This window comes from Gambusia affinis, linkage group LG05, assembly GCF_019740435.1.
Source record: "Gambusia affinis linkage group LG05, SWU_Gaff_1.0, whole genome shotgun sequence".
NCBI classification, from domain to species: domain Eukaryota; kingdom Metazoa; phylum Chordata; class Actinopteri; order Cyprinodontiformes; family Poeciliidae; genus Gambusia; species Gambusia affinis.
This window is the reverse complement of record NC_057872.1, coordinates 27,902,694-27,921,039: the sequence shown is the minus strand read 5'-3', so window position 1 is coordinate 27,921,039 and position 18,346 is coordinate 27,902,694. Positions and strand designations below refer to the sequence as shown.

General features: G+C 36.6%; 4 protein-coding genes across 7 annotated transcripts; 1 reads left to right on the top strand and 3 right to left on the bottom strand.

Moving 5' to 3' along the window:
• Positions 1-1,101: 1,101 nt before the first annotated feature.
• Positions 1,102-5,804, bottom strand: pafah1b3. Of its 2 annotated transcripts, none has more exons than XM_044118121.1 (5): positions 5,726-5,804; positions 4,724-4,813; positions 3,832-3,948; positions 3,554-3,676; positions 1,102-2,698 (listed from the first exon to the last, which is right to left on the bottom strand). In XM_044118121.1, the coding sequence occupies exons 2-5, from the start codon at positions 4,736-4,738 to the stop codon at positions 2,438-2,440; spliced, it is 516 nt and encodes a 171-aa protein (XP_043974056.1). In that variant the 5' UTR covers positions 4,739-4,813; positions 5,726-5,804; the 3' UTR covers positions 1,102-2,437. The 2 variants fall into 2 exon arrangements, with proteins under 2 accessions (XP_043974056.1, XP_043974055.1); XM_044118120.1 differs by lacking the exon at positions 5,726-5,804 and adding an exon at positions 5,116-5,568.
• On the top strand, positions 5,748-11,265 carry si:dkey-250k15.4. The gene is made up of 4 exons (XM_044118119.1): positions 5,748-5,874; positions 8,045-9,273; positions 9,871-9,947; positions 10,205-11,265. The coding sequence occupies exons 2-4, from the start codon at positions 8,058-8,060 to the stop codon at positions 10,817-10,819; spliced, it is 1,908 nt and encodes a 635-aa protein (XP_043974054.1). The 5' UTR covers positions 5,748-5,874; positions 8,045-8,057; the 3' UTR covers positions 10,820-11,265.
• Positions 11,266-11,360: 95 nt separating this feature from the next.
• tlr21 (toll-like receptor 21) lies at positions 11,361-15,966 on the bottom strand. 2 transcript variants are annotated; one of them, XM_044118117.1, is made up of 3 exons: positions 15,856-15,966; positions 14,508-14,577; positions 11,361-14,407 (listed from the first exon to the last, which is right to left on the bottom strand). In XM_044118117.1, exon 3 carries the CDS (start codon positions 14,285-14,287, stop codon positions 11,378-11,380), a length of 2,910 nt encoding a protein of 969 aa, XP_043974052.1. In that variant the 5' UTR covers positions 14,288-14,407; positions 14,508-14,577; positions 15,856-15,966; the 3' UTR covers positions 11,361-11,377. The 2 variants fall into 2 exon arrangements, with proteins under 2 accessions (XP_043974052.1, XP_043974053.1); XM_044118118.1 differs by lacking the exon at positions 15,856-15,966 and adding an exon at positions 15,571-15,628.
• Positions 15,967-16,043: 77 nt separating this feature from the next.
• Positions 16,044-17,571, bottom strand: cnfn (cornifelin). 2 transcript variants are annotated; one of them, XM_044117063.1, is made up of 5 exons: positions 17,498-17,571; positions 17,291-17,352; positions 17,037-17,153; positions 16,805-16,941; positions 16,044-16,624 (listed from the first exon to the last, which is right to left on the bottom strand). In XM_044117063.1, the coding sequence occupies exons 3-5, from the start codon at positions 17,149-17,151 to the stop codon at positions 16,535-16,537; spliced, it is 342 nt and encodes a 113-aa protein (XP_043972998.1). In that variant the 5' UTR covers positions 17,152-17,153; positions 17,291-17,352; positions 17,498-17,571; the 3' UTR covers positions 16,044-16,534. The 2 variants fall into 2 exon arrangements, with proteins under 2 accessions (XP_043972998.1, XP_043972997.1); XM_044117062.1 differs by lacking the exon at positions 17,498-17,571 and having other exon boundaries at positions 17,291-17,385.
• Positions 17,572-18,346: the final 775 nt, after the last annotated feature.

Here is an 18,346-nt window from a genome sequence, read left to right as displayed (position 1 = left end):
AGAATTTCAATCATTTTAGCATTATTTTACCGTGTGAAATAAAATTGTCCTTGATTTCTAAATCTTATGTTTTGCTGTTATATCAAAAGACATTGATTAACATTTTTAGCCAAAGTTATTAAAACCCGTTGTGGAGGTTTCAAAGGGCCCCTGTTCTGGACTTCTGGTCACTTTAATGCATAAACATGTTTTAAACTGAACCACACAATTAAACTTTTGGCCGTTTGCTCATGGTGACTATCCAGCTGAAAGGTTAGCCTCGGCCGCAGTCCCTACTCCTTTGTACACTGCAAGTGTTTTTTCATGTTCCCCTGTATTCTGTCCAGTTTTCCTTTCACTTCTGAAGAAAAGCCTCAACACTGCATGACACTTCCACCAGTTCGCCCTAAATACGGTGTTTTGTTATTGTAATGTGTAGACCTAACCAGGAAGTTTATATTAGATCTCTTTATCTTTATTTTCACAGGTAAACCAGTATGTCTTGGTAGATTTGCAGTTGTCCCATACTCCATTCCATTTTCAGAGGATTGAACGGAACTCTATTAAGTTTTTAAACTTTAGATATTATTTAACCCTGCTTTAAACTTAATATAACTTTCTCCCTAACCTGTTCAGTTTGTTCTCTAATGTGTTCTAAAAGAAACTTTGGAGGATTTTATGGAAAAACTGGCTTAATAATGACATTCAATTACAAATGGATGGTATTGGTGTTAATAAGATCACTAACAAAAAAAACAAACAGTTCCACTGGATTTCATATGTGAGTAAAACATAAATGGCCTTTGCCATCCAGTATATGTGCAATATTTTGGCATTTGTGCAAAATGTTAAAAGAATAAAGTTTATAGTATGGATGTTTGTAGCTAACAAAGCATAAATTGCTCTTGTTTTCAGAAATGTAAATACCTCTTTAAAACCGTGTCCTGGGAAAAGAACAAACCTGTGCAAGCAAAAGTGTTTAGTCGTGTGTGTACTCTTGCTGAACCTAATGGTTAGCAATCAATCTTGAAGACATTAAAATGTACTGCAGCTTTGCTTCAGTGGCAGAATGTCAGTTTCAACAAAAAGAGATCAGATAAAATCAGTCAGCTGACACTGAAACAGTTTTGTTTGGAAATTTAATGCACTTCTTTCATCACTTGCACAATTACTCATCCTTGACCATTTCAAGTTTCCGTGGCACCTTGCTTATCCAAGCGGCTCCCGAGCATCATAGTATGAAGTAAAGCATTTTAACTGGGTGAGTGAGCCAATATGTTGCAGAAAAGTTCGAATTTGAAGCACAAGCAACTAAATGAATCTAATACATTAATGATCACAAGAAATACACAGCCACTAACATGGAACTTTACTGCCATTACAATTTGTGAGGAGAAAAAGGTATAAAGGCAAAGAGGTAACGTGACATGATGCAAAATAAACTGACTGGTAAACTATTCGCCATATAGACAAAGACAACTTTTTGTTCACTGGACTTAACATATACAAAAGGAAAATAAAATCACAGTAAAGATACAGACATTTTTAAAGCACTGTCTGATTTTGCATCATGAATGATGGTTGTTTTCCAGTTTGTTTCTAGAAACTTTCATCCAGATTCCTGGTTCACCATGAAGCAAAGCAATCTTCAATGCTTCGTATACCACCTCAGCTTTTCCTACCACAAAGAGCAAAATCAAATTAAAAAAAATTTAAATAAAATAAAACCAACCCATAGAAATTACTGATACAAAGAAACAATAGGTCGCTGTTTCTAGCATGCATGCAAGTTCTGGCACAAATCTGAGGGGTTTCAAACCATTTTCCAACTGGGCATTGATCCAGTTCCGTCAGAAAGGCAGTGTAGTAGTGAAACATTTAATTCATTAATCCCTCAGAAAATTTCCAGGTTCACGGAGCTAAAGGGATGAGATGTGCAACACTTATTTGTAGACAAAGTTTTTTCAATTACTCTGCAGTCTTGACCTGAAGAATTAATTCAACTAGAAAGTTGACACGTAATTCTAACATCTTATCAGAGAAATTCAGGATGTGAATTTATCCGATTTTCGTTTACCGGTGCTGTGTGGAGATGCCTTCATCATTTTCATCTGTGTATTTTGTAACAGTGAAAATTATAAATTTCATGCAAAAAAAAAAAAAAACTAAAAGAGATGGAATACGAAGCTATAGGGGTCAAGAAGGACACTGTCTCTCTATAATATAACACATCTCATCTTTGACTGTATCGTAAACAAAAAACCTTATGGTCCGCTTTTCAATAACAGTGGTCATCAACCCTGGTTATAGAGAAGGCTTATACAGATTAAATTATGCTCTTAGCCCTTATAATTAGCTGATTCTATCCAACATCCAAAGCCTTTTAAAGCTGAGGGCAATGCTCTCTGAAAACAGGGACGAAGACCACTGTGGTAGTGTATGCTTCTAAGCTGGATATTCAGTTCTCTGCTGGTTTTTCTAACAGAGACTTGATTTGAGCATGCAGGGGTTCACACACAGCCTGGTATCCATGAGCAGTCAGGTGAAGGTAGTCATACATATCCTGATGGGAGATGCTTCCATCCGAAAGGACAAAACCTGGATCCATGTTAAAGAAGGAGGCGTGGGACAGAGACGATAAGGCATCCTGGACGAGCTTGTTCACCTCGGCGTTTCGCTGTCGTAGAGGGTTTGGCATTCTACCTCTGGGAAGTACACCCTGCAAAAGAGATGGTGTAATTTCCTGAGCAACTTTAGATAGGTAGGTATATAGACTTATTATATTTACATGTCAAGAAGTCTGAAAGAAAGTTGCATCTATCCATTACATTAATTTCCACTTCAAACAAATACATATTTAAAGTACAATACTGATATCCAGATATCTGATACAACTGTCACATAATATCTCAACTATGTAGGAGAGTGTTTGCATGTCTTAAAATGACAGTGTATTAAAAAAATGTAATGTTTAGACACCACCTATCTAGTCTGACTGTGGTTGGTTCTATTCTGCAATTAAGAATAAGAAAAAATTCACAGACGTACGGAAACGTAGAAATGTATCCCGAATACTTGCAAGGGGTTTACACATATGCTTGACATCCTTTTAGATTTAATTGTAAAAGACTTTAGAAACCACATTGTTTTATGCATCCTCTTCGCAATGGTGTGCAGGTTTGGATTGGTCAATCACCTAAAATTTACAAAAAATACACTAAAATCTGTGGTTGTAATGTGACAAAATGTAGAAAAGTTCATGATGTATGAATACTCTTGCAACACACTGCCCTTGAGTACATATAATATGAAAGACCTAAAAGTTTAAAAGGCTCTGAAGCATGAATTCTCTTGACATAATCTCAACTCCCTCTCCAAAACAAGTCCAGTGTTAAGCCGCACTGTCTCCAGGGAACTGATGTTTTCAATAATTGAGAAAGCTGAGATGTGATTAAAAAAGGTGAAATAACTTTATAGTTTGATGGTTGTGTGAACTTCATTTGTTTTTTTTCTCCAGACATGAAGACAAGTTGATTAAGCACCTCCTAAAAGGGATTTATCTGGACAAACTTACAAGTACAAGCGTGTGGGCGTTGGGGAGCTTGTTATGGATGAGTTGGACAATCTCCATGATACCACCAGCAATCTGTTCAGCTGTGTGACCGTGATTGTTCGTGCCAACCCACAGCACCACGACCTGGAGCAACAAAGGAGACAGAAAACAACAGGCTGAGCACATGCTACTGAGAGTCTGGTGTCATGGTACCTGGAGGTTGGAAATGGAGCACAAGCAGTCTTTTGTGAGCAAAGACAAGCAAGCTCATGTTCTCTATATTTGGCAAAGTTTTCAACCTTTGGGCTGATGTTATCCAGTTCACCATTGCTGAGTCTCCACAGCACATGCTGCGTTGCATCTCCACCGATTCCGAAGTTAAGGCAATGGAGAGGAGAGAACAACTGCCGCCATACCTGTAGAAAACATATGGGAATTTCTCAAAATAGACCCGCATTTTTTTTTTTTTTACTTTATGTATCTTGGCTTACAGTTATATCAGGAACACAAGTTTAGAAACTTTCATTTTAAGGTGCTAAAATGACCACTAAATATAGTGTGCTCATAAATAGCAACTCTGTAATATGTAGAAGAAAATTATGGGGCAGGGTCAAACAAATTAAATGATCTTAACTGTAGATTTTTTATATAAATTGTCATTTTCAGTTTTTTTTTTTAACTTCAGCTGTTTTCAGTTGTTAATCAATGAGGGTTCTTTTCCAGCCTTAGGTTTGTCTTCTGTAGAATAAACACTGCTTTGTCTAGAGAAATCAAGTGATTGGTTAAAGCCCTGCAGAATACACAACTTCTTCATATCAAAGGTCTATTATATCACTGTTTACACTGACACTCTCTTTTGACTCGTTGTCCATTCATACTTTAATCTTTGCATAGTCAGGTGTATTAAATGTGTCTTAATCTGACAGAATAGTCTTTTATTTTTTGGTTTTCTGCTATACTGTGAATAAGCACTAGTTATCTACAGCTACAGTAAGGTATACATGTCCAGGGATCCTGCATTTAAGTGTGTTTTTTTTTTTTCTTATAGTGTTCTCTTTCTCTATTTCATTGACCTGTTTTGTTTTAATTTCACTACAGCAAACTTGAGCACACAAGTATTCAGTGCAACTACACATTTCTTAAATTTTAATTTAAGGTAGAACTGTGTATGAACGTGTCCTGTGATGTTACCCCAAACTGATGCATGAGCTGAACAAGAGAGTCTCCCACAAATACGACATCTGGCTCTCTCTCTTTGCACTCAGAAACAAAGCGGACGTGCTACAAGGAGAAAATATATTTATAATTCGTTTACTCATATAACCGTCAAAGTTATGCAAACTATAAATGATAAAACACAAACAAAAAAACGCAGCATATGTGGTTATACTTTGGGAGTCTGAAGGTAATTGTTTGGAGTAAGACTGTGGTAACGGATAAAAAATCTCAGCAGATTAACTAGTAGATAATTGAAATCCAGCATTAGTAAAGGATAGCATTTACCTTTATTTACATGATTTTATATTCATATAATCGAAATAAATAAGTAACCCAATCTTCACGATGGTCACGTTGTCACATACCTGAGACATCCACCGTCCATCTCCCTGACTGTCTTCACAGGGAGTGGGTGTGGCAGCTGGGTTTGAGGCTTCTGCGCTCATATTTTTAGTTTTACCTATCTTAAAACGCGGTCACGTAGCCTTTTGTTTCTGTTTTGTCAATACAACGCACACCAGTCAGCTAAGCGCCAACCGCTGTATGCTACAGAAACCTATGGAGGCTGACAGAATTAGCCACAATAGCTAGCCTACTTGGTAGAGTACAAACAGATGCAGCTTATAACATAAAAGGTCAGGCACTGAATATGTAAAAAGGCTGTTGTGTGCAGAATGGAGTACGCAAGAGTTTTAAATAACCCTTACATTCAGAAATAATGATTTAAAATGGCTAATATTAAATAAAAAATATCGATATCTTCCAGTTCCGTTACAGGAAGTAAATTTTTACTGTGTGTGCCTGAACCATTGTCCCCAAAGAGCGACATCAATATTTCCTCGCATTTTCAATTTTAATTTTAATAGTACGGTCAAGAAGTGTTTTCAGTTTAATACTGGCATGTAGTTTGTTAAAAATTAGCAAACATATACACCGTTTAAACGAAAAATACGATAAGTAATTAGACAGATTTACCCATTGTTTGTCAAAAATGGTTTCGCCCGTCCAGTCGTCGTTCGAGCGTGTCAGTACTGCGCCGTTGGGTTGCGCAAAGAAACGCAGATTCGGTGTGTTGCCAAGCAACGAAAGATTCAAGGGCGAGGAAAAATAACCGGACCATTTCGGTAAGGCACAAGTGTTGTCTAAACATTTTTATGTTACTGTATAATACTATATTCATGTTCTCTAGTCACTAAATATTAACCTAAATTTAAAGTAAATTTATTCGTTTTTAAATATGTGTACCGGTTTTGTTTTTTAGAATCCACAGCAGCTATTTCATTCAGATTTGATTTTGAGTAGATTACACCTGTTGGTTGACGTTACCGGCTGGCTAACCGTTGTTAACTGATTTGACTGTCCCAGAAATAAGGGTTTATTAAATGTATGAGCCCACAAATGCTGTCAGACCTGATATTATTAGTGTGGAATCTCTTTGTCACATATGTATGTCAGTTTGACACGGGGTAGTTGATGCCCTGTTTCTGTTGTAGTTTGTATTTCCTATGACTCGCACTTCGCGACTCATTTTCTTAGAAGTAGTTGGTGCTGCTGGTGTTGTGCTTTAGGTGGCCCTTGCTTAGATTCCTATATATCATGCTGGGTTATTGAAAATTATACACACGTGGCTCTACTTCATAATTTTATAACGGGATCAAAGTAACATGTCCTAATTCAAGTTTGAAGAAAAACTCAATAGTGCTTAACACCATTGCTTTTGTCACCTTAAAAGGGTGACAAAAGCAAGTTAGTTACTGCTCCATCTCAAGTTTGTTACTTGTGATTTCTGGCAGGAATGGACTTGATTGTTGTGGACCTTTTCCAAAGTAACCTGAAGAGATGTTACTCAAATCTCTATGAGTAGGATGCCATCTGTGAAAGTTGTGGTTTACATCAGTAGCTGCAGATAGATTCTTAGAATTTACACTTGTGCACATTTGCACCGTTCATTTCACCTAAATGTACAACTGTTGTTTTAAAATGCTAGAACACCCTGTCAGCTTTATTTAGAGGACAGTCATCCCCAAAAGTTTTGAAATGGACAAAAATTTTGTTTTTTGCTGTTGTACACAGTTTATTTCTTTACATTTAGTTTGCAATATTTGTCAGATGTTTGTATGATACATTGAAGTTAATACGCATTTAAACAATTAACAAAGGCATTTATTGAATAGTAAATCACATTACTAGAGTGCTAACAGGTTCTGAAAAGTATGATATGGACATGAACCTGGGATTTTAATGCTTTGGTCCCAAAGCCACTTATTTCTTACTTTAGTTTTGAGGCTGAGTCCATTTTTGTACAGTGAAAAGCATCGCTCATCGCCAGAATTGGTCCTGAATTGTCTGACGAAGCCGCTTCTGGAGCATGGTTTGATACTATTTTTAATTAATGCAGGATTTTTAGGCAATTTATGAGTGGTTTTTGGATGATTCACTGTCAGCATTAGATGACTCTTTTCTTCTCCAGACAGTCTTATTCTGCATGTTTGTTTTTTTAAATGAAGAATACTTTTACTCTAGTCATCTTGTACCCCAATCCTGAATGTGATTGGTCCTGGATGCTTGTCTTGAGGACGATGGCTTTTTTGGTGCTCCTCTCGTACTTTTAGAAACACTCCCATCTTCCAGATGTCATTCCCAAGCAAGTTCTGCACTGTTGACAACCTAATCTGTTTGTTGAATCCCTTTGGTGTTTGGAGATAGTCCTGAAAATTGTTGAACTTTCTTTGGTACCCTGAAACATTATTTTCAACAAATAAATCTCTTCTTGCTTGTTGAACCCTTTTGATGTAAAGCAATGATGACAGAAAGTTTTTCATTGGGGGAAACTGCTTTTGACATAAATCTTAAGCAAATATTTCGCTCTTAGTATCAGCTGTGCTGTCCTTATTAAAATAATTTCCCCAAGCTTCCCATAAAATCAATAAGATAGGGGGTTTCATGTTGTTTTGGGGCAGCATGAAATTCAGTCATATTCAATAAATTAGACCAGTTTTGAAAAGTGAATTTATTTTAGAGTTAGTAAACATCATAAACAAATAGCATCATAAAGACAAAGGAACATGGCAAAAGTTTAAAGCAGTGTTAGGTTATTAATCTCTCAACCTTTGAACATTTGTTCAATTCCTTGTCTGAAAATGGAAAGCATATTACATGACTGCAGACTTAACAAGACATGGAAGAATTATGGAAGAATTTAAATTGTTGAAAAATAGCTACGAGAAATCTCAGTTGCAGTTTCCCTGAAGAAACAATCATTTTCATTTATCAGTTTATGTTATCTTTCCACAGATCCCCTTGCAGCATGAGCCACGTATGTGGCAGGTCTTCATCAGAAAAAAATTACTTATGCAACAATCAGTCAAAAGCAACAGATAAAAAGTGTTGTTGTATCACCGCACTGACTGGGGACTCAAAATATTCTAACCATGACAGAGACAAGCGGCACAAAATAAAACGCCTTAGGACCCGCAAGGAGAGATGTCAGAGGAGGGCTGACAGGAGAGAGCCCTCAAAAAACAAGTCACACCACCATCACTGTTTTTCCCAAAGCAAGAAAAAATTTACATTTTACCCAAACAATCACCACAGTTGTCATTTACCCACAAGAAAAAATTCACAAATTTTAAGCACTGTTCCTGTTACACAGGAGCTGAGTATCATCACAGAAAGCCGTCTCTTAGGACATCATGGTCTCTTCAACCATGGGGTGAAGTCCATCAATATTGAACGTGTGCTAAGTGAGCAGTGCAAACTTGAACAAAGTGAAGAAAAAACAAATGAGGAGAACAGCACTCCCTCTTTATCATCAACATCTCATGATCCCATTCTGCTTTCCAGTTACGGTTTGCTGGGTGCCGATGTACCAGTTAAAAAGAAAGCAAAGACTGCTACAAAGACCCATGATGACTCCCAAGATATTGAAATGACGAACCTGCAGTTTAGCAATCCAGGGACAGATATCACATCCAGTCAGAGACTTCAGCAACAACTTCCCTCTTCTTGTGAAAGTTTTAAAAGCACCAACCAATCTAAAAACTGCTGCCAAACAGCAAAGACCAAACACACAGACAGTTGTATGTCTGGAATGGACAAAGCCTTACAACCAAAGCCTCTAGATATTGGAGATAAAATTAAGACCGTGAACAAGACAATAAATGAAGATGAGGACTCTTCATCTCAAACCGATGATCTAGTATCAAGTCCACGACATGTTACTTCACTCTCTGCTGACAGCTTTGACCAACAGAACTTACAACAAGATCCAGACTATGTATGGAAGACCACACATGAAGTGGCAGAACTTTTGAGTGAATGGCTGGATCTTCCACTTCCAAACAGGAGAAACTTATCATCAGAAACCAGGGAAGTGTTACTAAAAGCCCTGCAAGAGAGACATGGGCCCCACCTACAAGCAAACCTCCAGGAGATGCAGCGATTGCTTAGATTTTATAAAGATCCTTCACAAGCCTCAATTGAGCAAGAACACATGATGGGGGATGACACGCATTTTCCTACAGGTAAAAAAAAATTACATTTACTTAATTTTTAATTTTATCATTTAACTTTCTAAGAAACATAGTTCATAGTTTGACCCTTTAATTCTGATCACGGCATCAGTTTAGATGGCTTTTTAAAACAGAAAAATTTGGTCATCTTACTCTTCATGTTCACACCATGGAAATCTTTGGCCTTGAACATTATCATTACATAATGATATGCTCTGTAGTGAGCAATCATTAAAAATATCCTAAGCCTTTTTCATGGAAACACATCAATCAATCAATGAAGAAAAAAATATATCTTTTTCAAAGGTTTTTGTAATTATTTTTAAATTAGGTTTTAAATAACCTACTCTTTTGAAAGTAGATTATTTAAAAGGGATTTGTTTTGGGGCAAATGTAGTTGAAGAAAATATTAATCCAGTTTTTGGTTTTATTTATGACAGCTTCAAATGGTATTGATGTTTCAACCAGGGTTGAAAATTGTTTCATGTTATGAGTTGTAGCTTAGCAACAGATTACAATACATGTACATAGTCATAATTTGTCTTCAAAAGCAGTAGTATATGTTTGTTGGATTTATATCAGTTCTTCAGTTTTGCTTCCTTCTTTCAGATGCATCTGTGAAAACCACAGGAAGTGAACATTCATGGTGGACATCCAGTCCTCAGACACGCAACAATTTACAACAGGTATAGATCTTAAGGCTATAATCCTTATCATTACAAACACAGAGGTACAGCTCAATATTTATTATTGCTTCAGGTTTATATAAGTATGTCAGACTGCATAAAAAAGCAAAAAAGTAGGATTGAGAGAACAAAGCAAAGTGGGTATTTTCATATTTAGACTTTTTCATTCAAGCTTCATTTTAAATTTTTTCATTGCTATATTTTTTTAAATGCTTTTAATGTTAAATACTATATTCTCTGTTGTTTTTTTAATTAAGATTACTGAAGAGTTGGCAAACCCTGTGGACACCTTCGTCAAACCCTTGGATGAAACCTTTAAATCTGGTTTTTCTCCATTTCTTCACATGGACTTTGAGCCTTCTGGAACCTCAGTGACTGACTTGTTTGCTCACTCTCCCATATCATACCAAGTAGACAATGTCTCAGGACCTGAACTCTGGGAGACCAACAAATGTAAGACTCAAGAGTCAGATTTGCTTGATTCATTTCAAAACAATTTTGTGAACCAAACTAGGAACTTGAGAGAGCGGCTCAGTGAGCAACAGCCACATCATAGCAACATCCAGCCTTTCTTTTCCCACCAAGATAGACATTCAGCAGATCTGCATGTTTTTCCCTGGGAACAGAACCCATCTAAAACTGACAGGTTTTATTTTGCTCCCTTCTTCCCATCAAAAAGTCACCGCAGACCGCAGAGTAATTACTTACAGGCTTTTGGTCAGTTTTCACCTGCTCAACAAAATTTCCGGCCCAATCCTACTGACATGATGCACTACCCCCCATCACACATGCTTGAAAGAAACCTGGCACCTACATCTTCATCCTTACCAAGTCCGGAGCACTGGTCTTTTCCTCCTATGAGACTATACTAATATGTGGTTAAGCTCTAAATGGACAACTGCCTGCTGACATTGGTCTCTGAGTTTTGTACCATCAAGACAAAGTATTCATGTGTGCTTATTTGAAGCAGTATTAAACTGACAAAAACAATAGGTGTTATCTCAAACTATTTTTGGTTCAATTTATGTTCATTAAAGGGAAACAACCAATTATGCATTGTTTGCATCTTTAGAACACCTTTTATTATGCTGAGTGCTACATTACAAATACATGCACAAAAGTGTACAATTCTCTAAGGAGCTTGAATTTTTTTTTCTGGTTTAGAAACTGCTGTTTTGGAAGTTGTTTCTAAGTTGTTTCTCACTTATTGTGACTGCCAAACAAGATGTACATTTGTGGAAAAACTGTATGACAGAACATCTGAGAATCTGTAAGAATATAAATGAACATTGAAATAAATTGATCATAACATGCTAAATACGGTACTATTGGTGTCTGGATAAGAAATAATTTATATACATTTACAATTGCACTACATATTTTATGTCAATAAAGAAAGGGGACCAGTTTAAGGCTGCAAATAATCTTCATTATAGGAGTTTCCTGTAACTTCCTGTTTCATTGCTGGTTTGAACAAAGTCTTCTTCTGTGTCATTTTGTTCGGTTTCCAGTCTGTTGCCTGCTCTGATTGCCCTGCGTAGCTGATTCCAGAACAGCTCTTGGGCCTGTGAGGGATCAGTGCAGTCAGGGCCAGGCCACTGAAGATATGTCTTTTTCAACATAACTTTCCTCATGCGGTGGTAGGATGACAGCTGCCTCTCAGAAATTGGCTCCAGAAACACGAGCAGAAGGACGTCTCGGTGCTCATCAAAGAGCCTATAACTTGCGAGCTGGATTTCCAGAGAGCACCACTCACTCCGGAGGAAGTTTTTGCTCACGACACAAATGGTTTTTCTGCTGCTGTACACTGCAGTGACGATGTTGTCCACAATGTAGCGGCCCACCTCAAAGTCCCGGTGATGCAGGCAGAGCTTAAGAGACGATCCATTTCCCTCCAAGTTGGGCAACAACTGATTCATGACCCACTCCTCATCAGAGAAATTATAGGAGATGAAAGCATCATATGTGCACTTTTCCTCCTTCTCCCTGAGTCTGCTCCAGTGATCACTAAACCAGGAGCGGAACACGTAGTAGCTGTACTTGATTTTCCAGTACAGTTTGACATAAAGTAAAGGAGAGACTGTAAATAGAAAGATTACAGCTGCAGTGCTAAAAAACAGATACTTTCCTTGATCAATATAGCAAACCTTTGTATCAAAGTTGTGAAATTTAAATTTTTTATCCACTTGACATTTCATTTCGTAGAGATAGACTATCTGAACATTTGGGTTATTTACTGTGTAATTTTGCAGAAGGCTATTTTTGCAGGTACAGCTAAGAGGGACATTACGCATGTCAAGATACTGGAGTTTAGGTAAACTCTCAAGAGCATCTACAGAAATGCTCTGCATCACATTACGATTTAGCTGAAGAATGCGTAGTTGTGTAAGATTCCCAAATACATCCTTTGAGAAGTTCTGAATTCCCATATTTTCTACAACCAACTTGGTCAAATTTCTGAGATTCTTGAAGATTCCAGGTTTTAATTGAGCCACTCCAACACAACAGTTATCCAGTGTGAGGAAATTTAAGCTCGTCAGATCATCAAAAGCTTCAGAAGGAAGAAAATCTATTTCGTTGTTGGTGAGGTACAAAGATTGTAGCGAGTGGAGTCCTTTGAAAAACTTTTCAGGTAAAACAACAAGGCCATGATTTTTCTGGCTGTCCAGTTTCAGATCTCTGAGTTTGCTGAGTTTTACAAATGGTGAAATGACACTTTTTTTGTAGAAATGAATGCAATTTTTTTGTAAATCCAACACTGTAAGTGTGTCTTGGAATGCACGGTAGAGTGACGAGTCAATTTGTGTCAGGTGGTTTCCATCTAGGTAGAATTTTGAAAGACTTTTTAACCCATCAAGGCCAGAACGTTGTATTTGGGTGATCTTATTACCTCCAAGGTCCAATGTAGTTAGATTTCTTAGGCTCATAAAAGTCCCATTAAATATGACAGAAATGCGATTATTCCGCAGATTGAGTATTTGCAGGTTGTAATTATCTTTAAATGTTTCTTTAAACAGATCAGTAAGGAGGTTATTGTCCAGTCGGAGGGTCTTAAGATTTTTCAGCCCTCTTAGGGCTTTTTGATGGAGATAAGCAATATTATTTATGTTCAGCTTTAGTATCTCAATCTTTGGCATGTGAATGAAAGCATAGCCATTGACTGAGAGGATGCGATTGTAACGGTAGCTCAGTTCTTTTAAGTTGTTAAAATGGGTCCTTGTACAGCTTTTGAGTAAAGTCATATGGTTGTGCTCCGCATTAAACTTCTTGATGCTGACTTGTTTGCCTAAAAAGTCCAAGCAGTGTATTTCATTCAAATCATTGTTGGATAAATCCAAAGCTCCAATGATCTTAGGGCAAATGGAAATGGGAAAATTTGTTGTATTATGAATGCCATTATGTGTTAAATCAAAATTTTTAATCCAATTCAGCTTTCTTCTCAGCATTGTGCACAAATCCACAAGTAGACTGTCATTCTTTAGACCCATCCCTGAGAAAACAACATGACCTGCCTTGATATTGCTGATGTTTAAAAGCTCCACTGCCTTGACACTCGTTGACCGCAACTGGAGCCTGTTTACGTTTCCCAAATCCACTCCTTCTAAAGCCGACGTGGAAAGCTTAGAATTAAATGACAGATCAAGCACCTGGATGAATCTGAGGAGTGATGGATTACATCCCAAAGTATGCAGATTGTTTCTACATAGGTTTAAAACTTTGAGGGATTGTGGTAGAGATATATTTAAATCACTGAGTGAAGTTAAGTTGTTGGAGGAAAGATCTAAGATTGTTAGATTTGTTAGATGTGATACAGACTTCACAACTGCAGAAAAATTTGAAAGATTGTTACTCCTCAGATTTAAGGTTTTTAGATTAGCAACATTGGAGAAAATGTCTTCAGGCAATACCTTTAAAACATTGTTTGTCAGCGAGAGGGTGGTGAGGTTATGCAGGTCTTCAAACAATAAAGGGCTGAGGTCTGACAAATGGTTAAAGGACAAATTTAGATGCTTAAGTTGATGCAGCGTCTGAAAAGCCAAAGGATCAATAGTATTCAGCTGGTTCTTATACAAACTGAGATACTGTAAGTTTGGTAAATGAGCAAAGCTGTTGTTGGGAATGTGCTGCAGAGGGTTGTAAGAAGCTGTGAGATTGACAGCAGATTCTGGGAGATCTTTTACTATATCAGATATTTTCCTGCTGTTTCGATTTTGGCATTTGAAACTTGTCAGGATATAGTATGGATCTGCAATGCAGCTTTTAAAGCTGTAGCTGCTGATGAGTTGAACTGCACACAGAAAAAGTCCAAGCAGCCTAAGCTGAGAAGTCAGAGTGGCCATCTTGTCTAGACAACACGGAGAACAACAGACTTCAAAAGGTTTAGAACGTTGCCATTGTTGGTTTTCTTGTGATGTCAGATGGGATCTCAATGCAGCTGCACTTGAGTGTAAAAGAGAAATCTGTGAACATAGATTAATTTCAAATCAGATTGGGTTAATAACTTACTTCAATGATTAAAAAAGCAATAGTTGTAAATGCAAAGACAAATTTCAGTTTCACCTGTTTTCCTTGCAGTTTCAGATGGAGTTGGATGATTCAGGTGTGGTTGTATTTGTCATGAAACTGGAACCTTGAGCTTAAAAGAATACAATGTTTCCTATTGTCAATGCTTTCATATCCCCACTCTCTGTTCCCTCTTTTTCTTCCTCTCATTTGTATAATTACATTTTGGAACTGGAATCTTCACAATGCTTATTTAAAACTTGTTTGTTTTTGCTCCCTAAATATCAATTAAATGAGAGTTTACTAAGTAAGTAATATCAAGGTACACCAATGTAGTTAAAACTACAAAATTACCTTTATTACCTTTATTACTGTTTTAAAACTGCAGTCAGTACACTTGGTGTATGTCTGTTAAGCAGCTGATTGCAGTATGATACCAGAGAAGATAGCCTGACTAAATAAACTTCTATTATCAGCTCACAAGGCACATTCTAGAAATCATAAATAACCCTAAATATTCTGTGCAATAAGGTCTATAACTCTTACTAAATTTAGCAGACATTTATGATGTAATATTGCTTTAGTCTGATCAGGATAACAATGAAATATTTGCATAGCAGTATTGTAACTTTAATCATCTTTATATTAGAGTTACACTTTAAGGATACAGCTCATTTTTTTCTTTTTAAAGAAAATAGATATATCATGTAAAACATGATATACAAACAGTGGTGCTTATTTTTGTTAAACACCAGGAAAATCACATGCCAGTACATGCACTATTCACAGCAATAGGTGACAGGTAACTGTTAGCTTAGTCCAGTGTTTCCCAACCCTGGTCCTCAAGGCACACTGACCTGCATGTTTTAGGTATTTCCTTGCTTCAGTCCAGCTGATTTCCGATGATGACTGATTAACAGGCATTTGTTGAACTGCAATCAGTTGAATCAGGCACATTAAAGCAGGGAAACCTCTAAAACCTGTAGGACAGTGTGCTTTTAGGACAAGGGTTGGGAAACACTGGTTACCCTCATGTGACTATTTTAATATGTAGAGGCTTTAATTCTCCTTACTTTGGCCTGGAAAATTTCCAAAGTTGTAAGTAGAATCTGTAACTAACCTGCATCTCAAACTTTTGTCATCAAGTCAGAGAAAAATGTCCAAGAGTGTAGCATAAATTGCAAAATAAAGACATAAGTAAACAAGTATACTTTTTGTACAGTGTGTCTTCATATAACCTATTATTGTGCAAAACCCGTCATGTGACAATGTAACATCCCTTTCAAATTAAAGGTACAGTAGCATATTCACTTAATCATTTAGACACACTAAGTTTGCAAATTTAGTGTGTCAGACTGACCTTGGAAGAAAAATGTACATCAAACTTACTAAAACACTTTCTTACCTGTTCAAATGAACTCAGATCCTTTCACCTTGTTCCATCAGACTGCTGTGTCGCTACATGACTGAAAACACGAACTTAGTCAGAAAGAGGAAGTTAGTGGCAGCCCACTGAAGTCCTTCCAGAAAAAGCAAGACTACATGACATTAAAATAAGAGAAACCCACAATTTGTTGTTTCCTATTTGTTTTATTGAAATACCAGCGATTGTGCAAGTACAAGTGAATACAAAAAGTGCAAAACATTGCTGTAAAGAAAACGTGGTGCACTACAGAAACATAATTAAATAAAATATAGTTCACAATAATGTTTTTAAATCTTTATATGTTTAATTGTCCATAACTATTCTGCAAAATGAAGGACCAGGACTGCTTTAAATGACATTATCTTTTATTTGTCTTTTTTATTGTTTATTCAACACTGTCACTGTATAAGGTTTGTAAGATCTTTTAGCTTAGTTTTAACTTTCTGTTTTTCTGCCTTCACTTTAGATCATTTACAGTTCCCAGCTTATAAAGTAGATGTATAATAGTAAGAAATGTTAACGTAATACAAGATATGTTTATATTAAAAAGGTAAAAAGCATTAAATGTCTTTATTTTTTCTTAAATTACATTCACAATGCTAATTTTCTCTTTTTTATTTTGTTCTTACAGTTATTTAAAAATTAATCAGCAATCTGTTTAACCTCTCATCTTCTGCTCTCGCGCCATCTGACACAGTCCACATAAAGGCAGGCAGGCCATGACCACCCAGTCGTCACACACAGAGCCCTAAAATTCAAAAACATCATACAAATTGTGAAAAATATATATTAAGTTTAACAAATACAATATATTTAAGTCCTTACACCCACAAAAGGTCCCGAGATTTAAAAATGGGTTCTTTTTTTGAATTTAGCATGTTATATTTGCTCTCCTTTGTTTTGTTTAATGAGCAACTTTTCTACTCACCTCAATGTTGTATTTGCTGCGTATGCTTGTTCTTAAAGCAATCATGGCACCTGGCAGGAAAGGTAGACAGCAGCTATCCCCATTATCCTGAGCCACTTTACAACCAAGGATGCATGGGATAAATGCTCCACATAGACCTTTAGATGAAAGGCAGATGAACAAATAAAAATTCAAATTTAATGGAGAACAAAACTTAACCAGCTTCCTTTTACAATCCCATTAAAAAACATACAGATGCCGCAGTCATCACAGCAGTCGCACACATTTGTACTCCAGTCTGAAGAACGTCCAGTTGTTACTGTGTACTGGGTGGGTTGCGAGGTAACAACAGTAGACTGGAATGCCATGGCTTAAAGCAAAAGAAAAGAAGAGTTTCAATATTTTCAAACATTTTTTGTAATTATTCAGCTTATCAACCAGCAAGTTTAACTTTATATCATCTCTGACTGAAAATATAATAGATACAAAACAGGTGTCAGACATTACCTTCTTTGTGTCTCAAAGTATTTTCTCTGATGTCGAAGATGGTCACAATCAGGAAATAATCCCTGGAGAGAAAAAGCAGAGCAACTGCTTTTATATCCGGCATGACAACAGACACAACCCAAAGCACAGTTTCTGCAGATATCACTTAGCAAACAGTCTGACCATCTTAGCAAGTGCAAACATTATGTATAGAAAAGAGTTATTTACCTTTTAGGGCGTATTGCAGGTTTTGAAAGGTTCACCTGACTTTGTCAGCAAAATGTAATTAAGGAACAAAGCAGGCTTCATGTACATATTTATATTTTAGTCACTTTGATGAGGTGTGGTGTGTTGACATACTGAAGGTCAAGCTGAGTGTAATAAAAACAAAGAGTAAAAAATGAACTGTGACGCTCAAGGACAGAAGAGTGTTGTCATAAAACAAAGATCTTTCAACAAGGAAGCATAAACCCTGTACGTCTGTTGGTACACAGGTCCTAGGATATCTGAAAAACTGTACATTGGGATTGTTCTGTCTGCCACTGAACAGAAGACCCCAAAAAGTTATAATAATAATAATAAAATTTGTTTTCATAACTGAACTTTATATGTTTGAAAAAGCTGCACGAATGTTCAATGCCTTACAACTGTGTTTATGCCCCTCAAACATTTTGACATTTTTTCCATTCCAACTTACCTCATGTGATTTAATGTAACAAATTAACAAGAAGGAGCATGCAATTGAGAAGTGTAAGGAAATAATTAATGCTTCCCTAAATGTTTTTACAAACATCTAATTTGTTAATAGTGTCCTACTCTGGGTATTTCTATAATTTCGGTAAAGATAGTTATTGTTAGAATAATTATGTTTTGTTATCATTCTTACATAAGTAGTTACCAGTTTGCTTTTCATTCATAGGTTTAGTATTCACAACCCAGAGAGGAGAAATACGTTAAAGTGTGTGAGACAGAGCTAACATTTCTTTAACCCTTAAAACATGTTCTTTGAAGTTGGTCTTCTGAGAGTTCCCTTAGTCCTATACCTGTGTTTGTTTATCCTTTGTGACCCTCTACGTA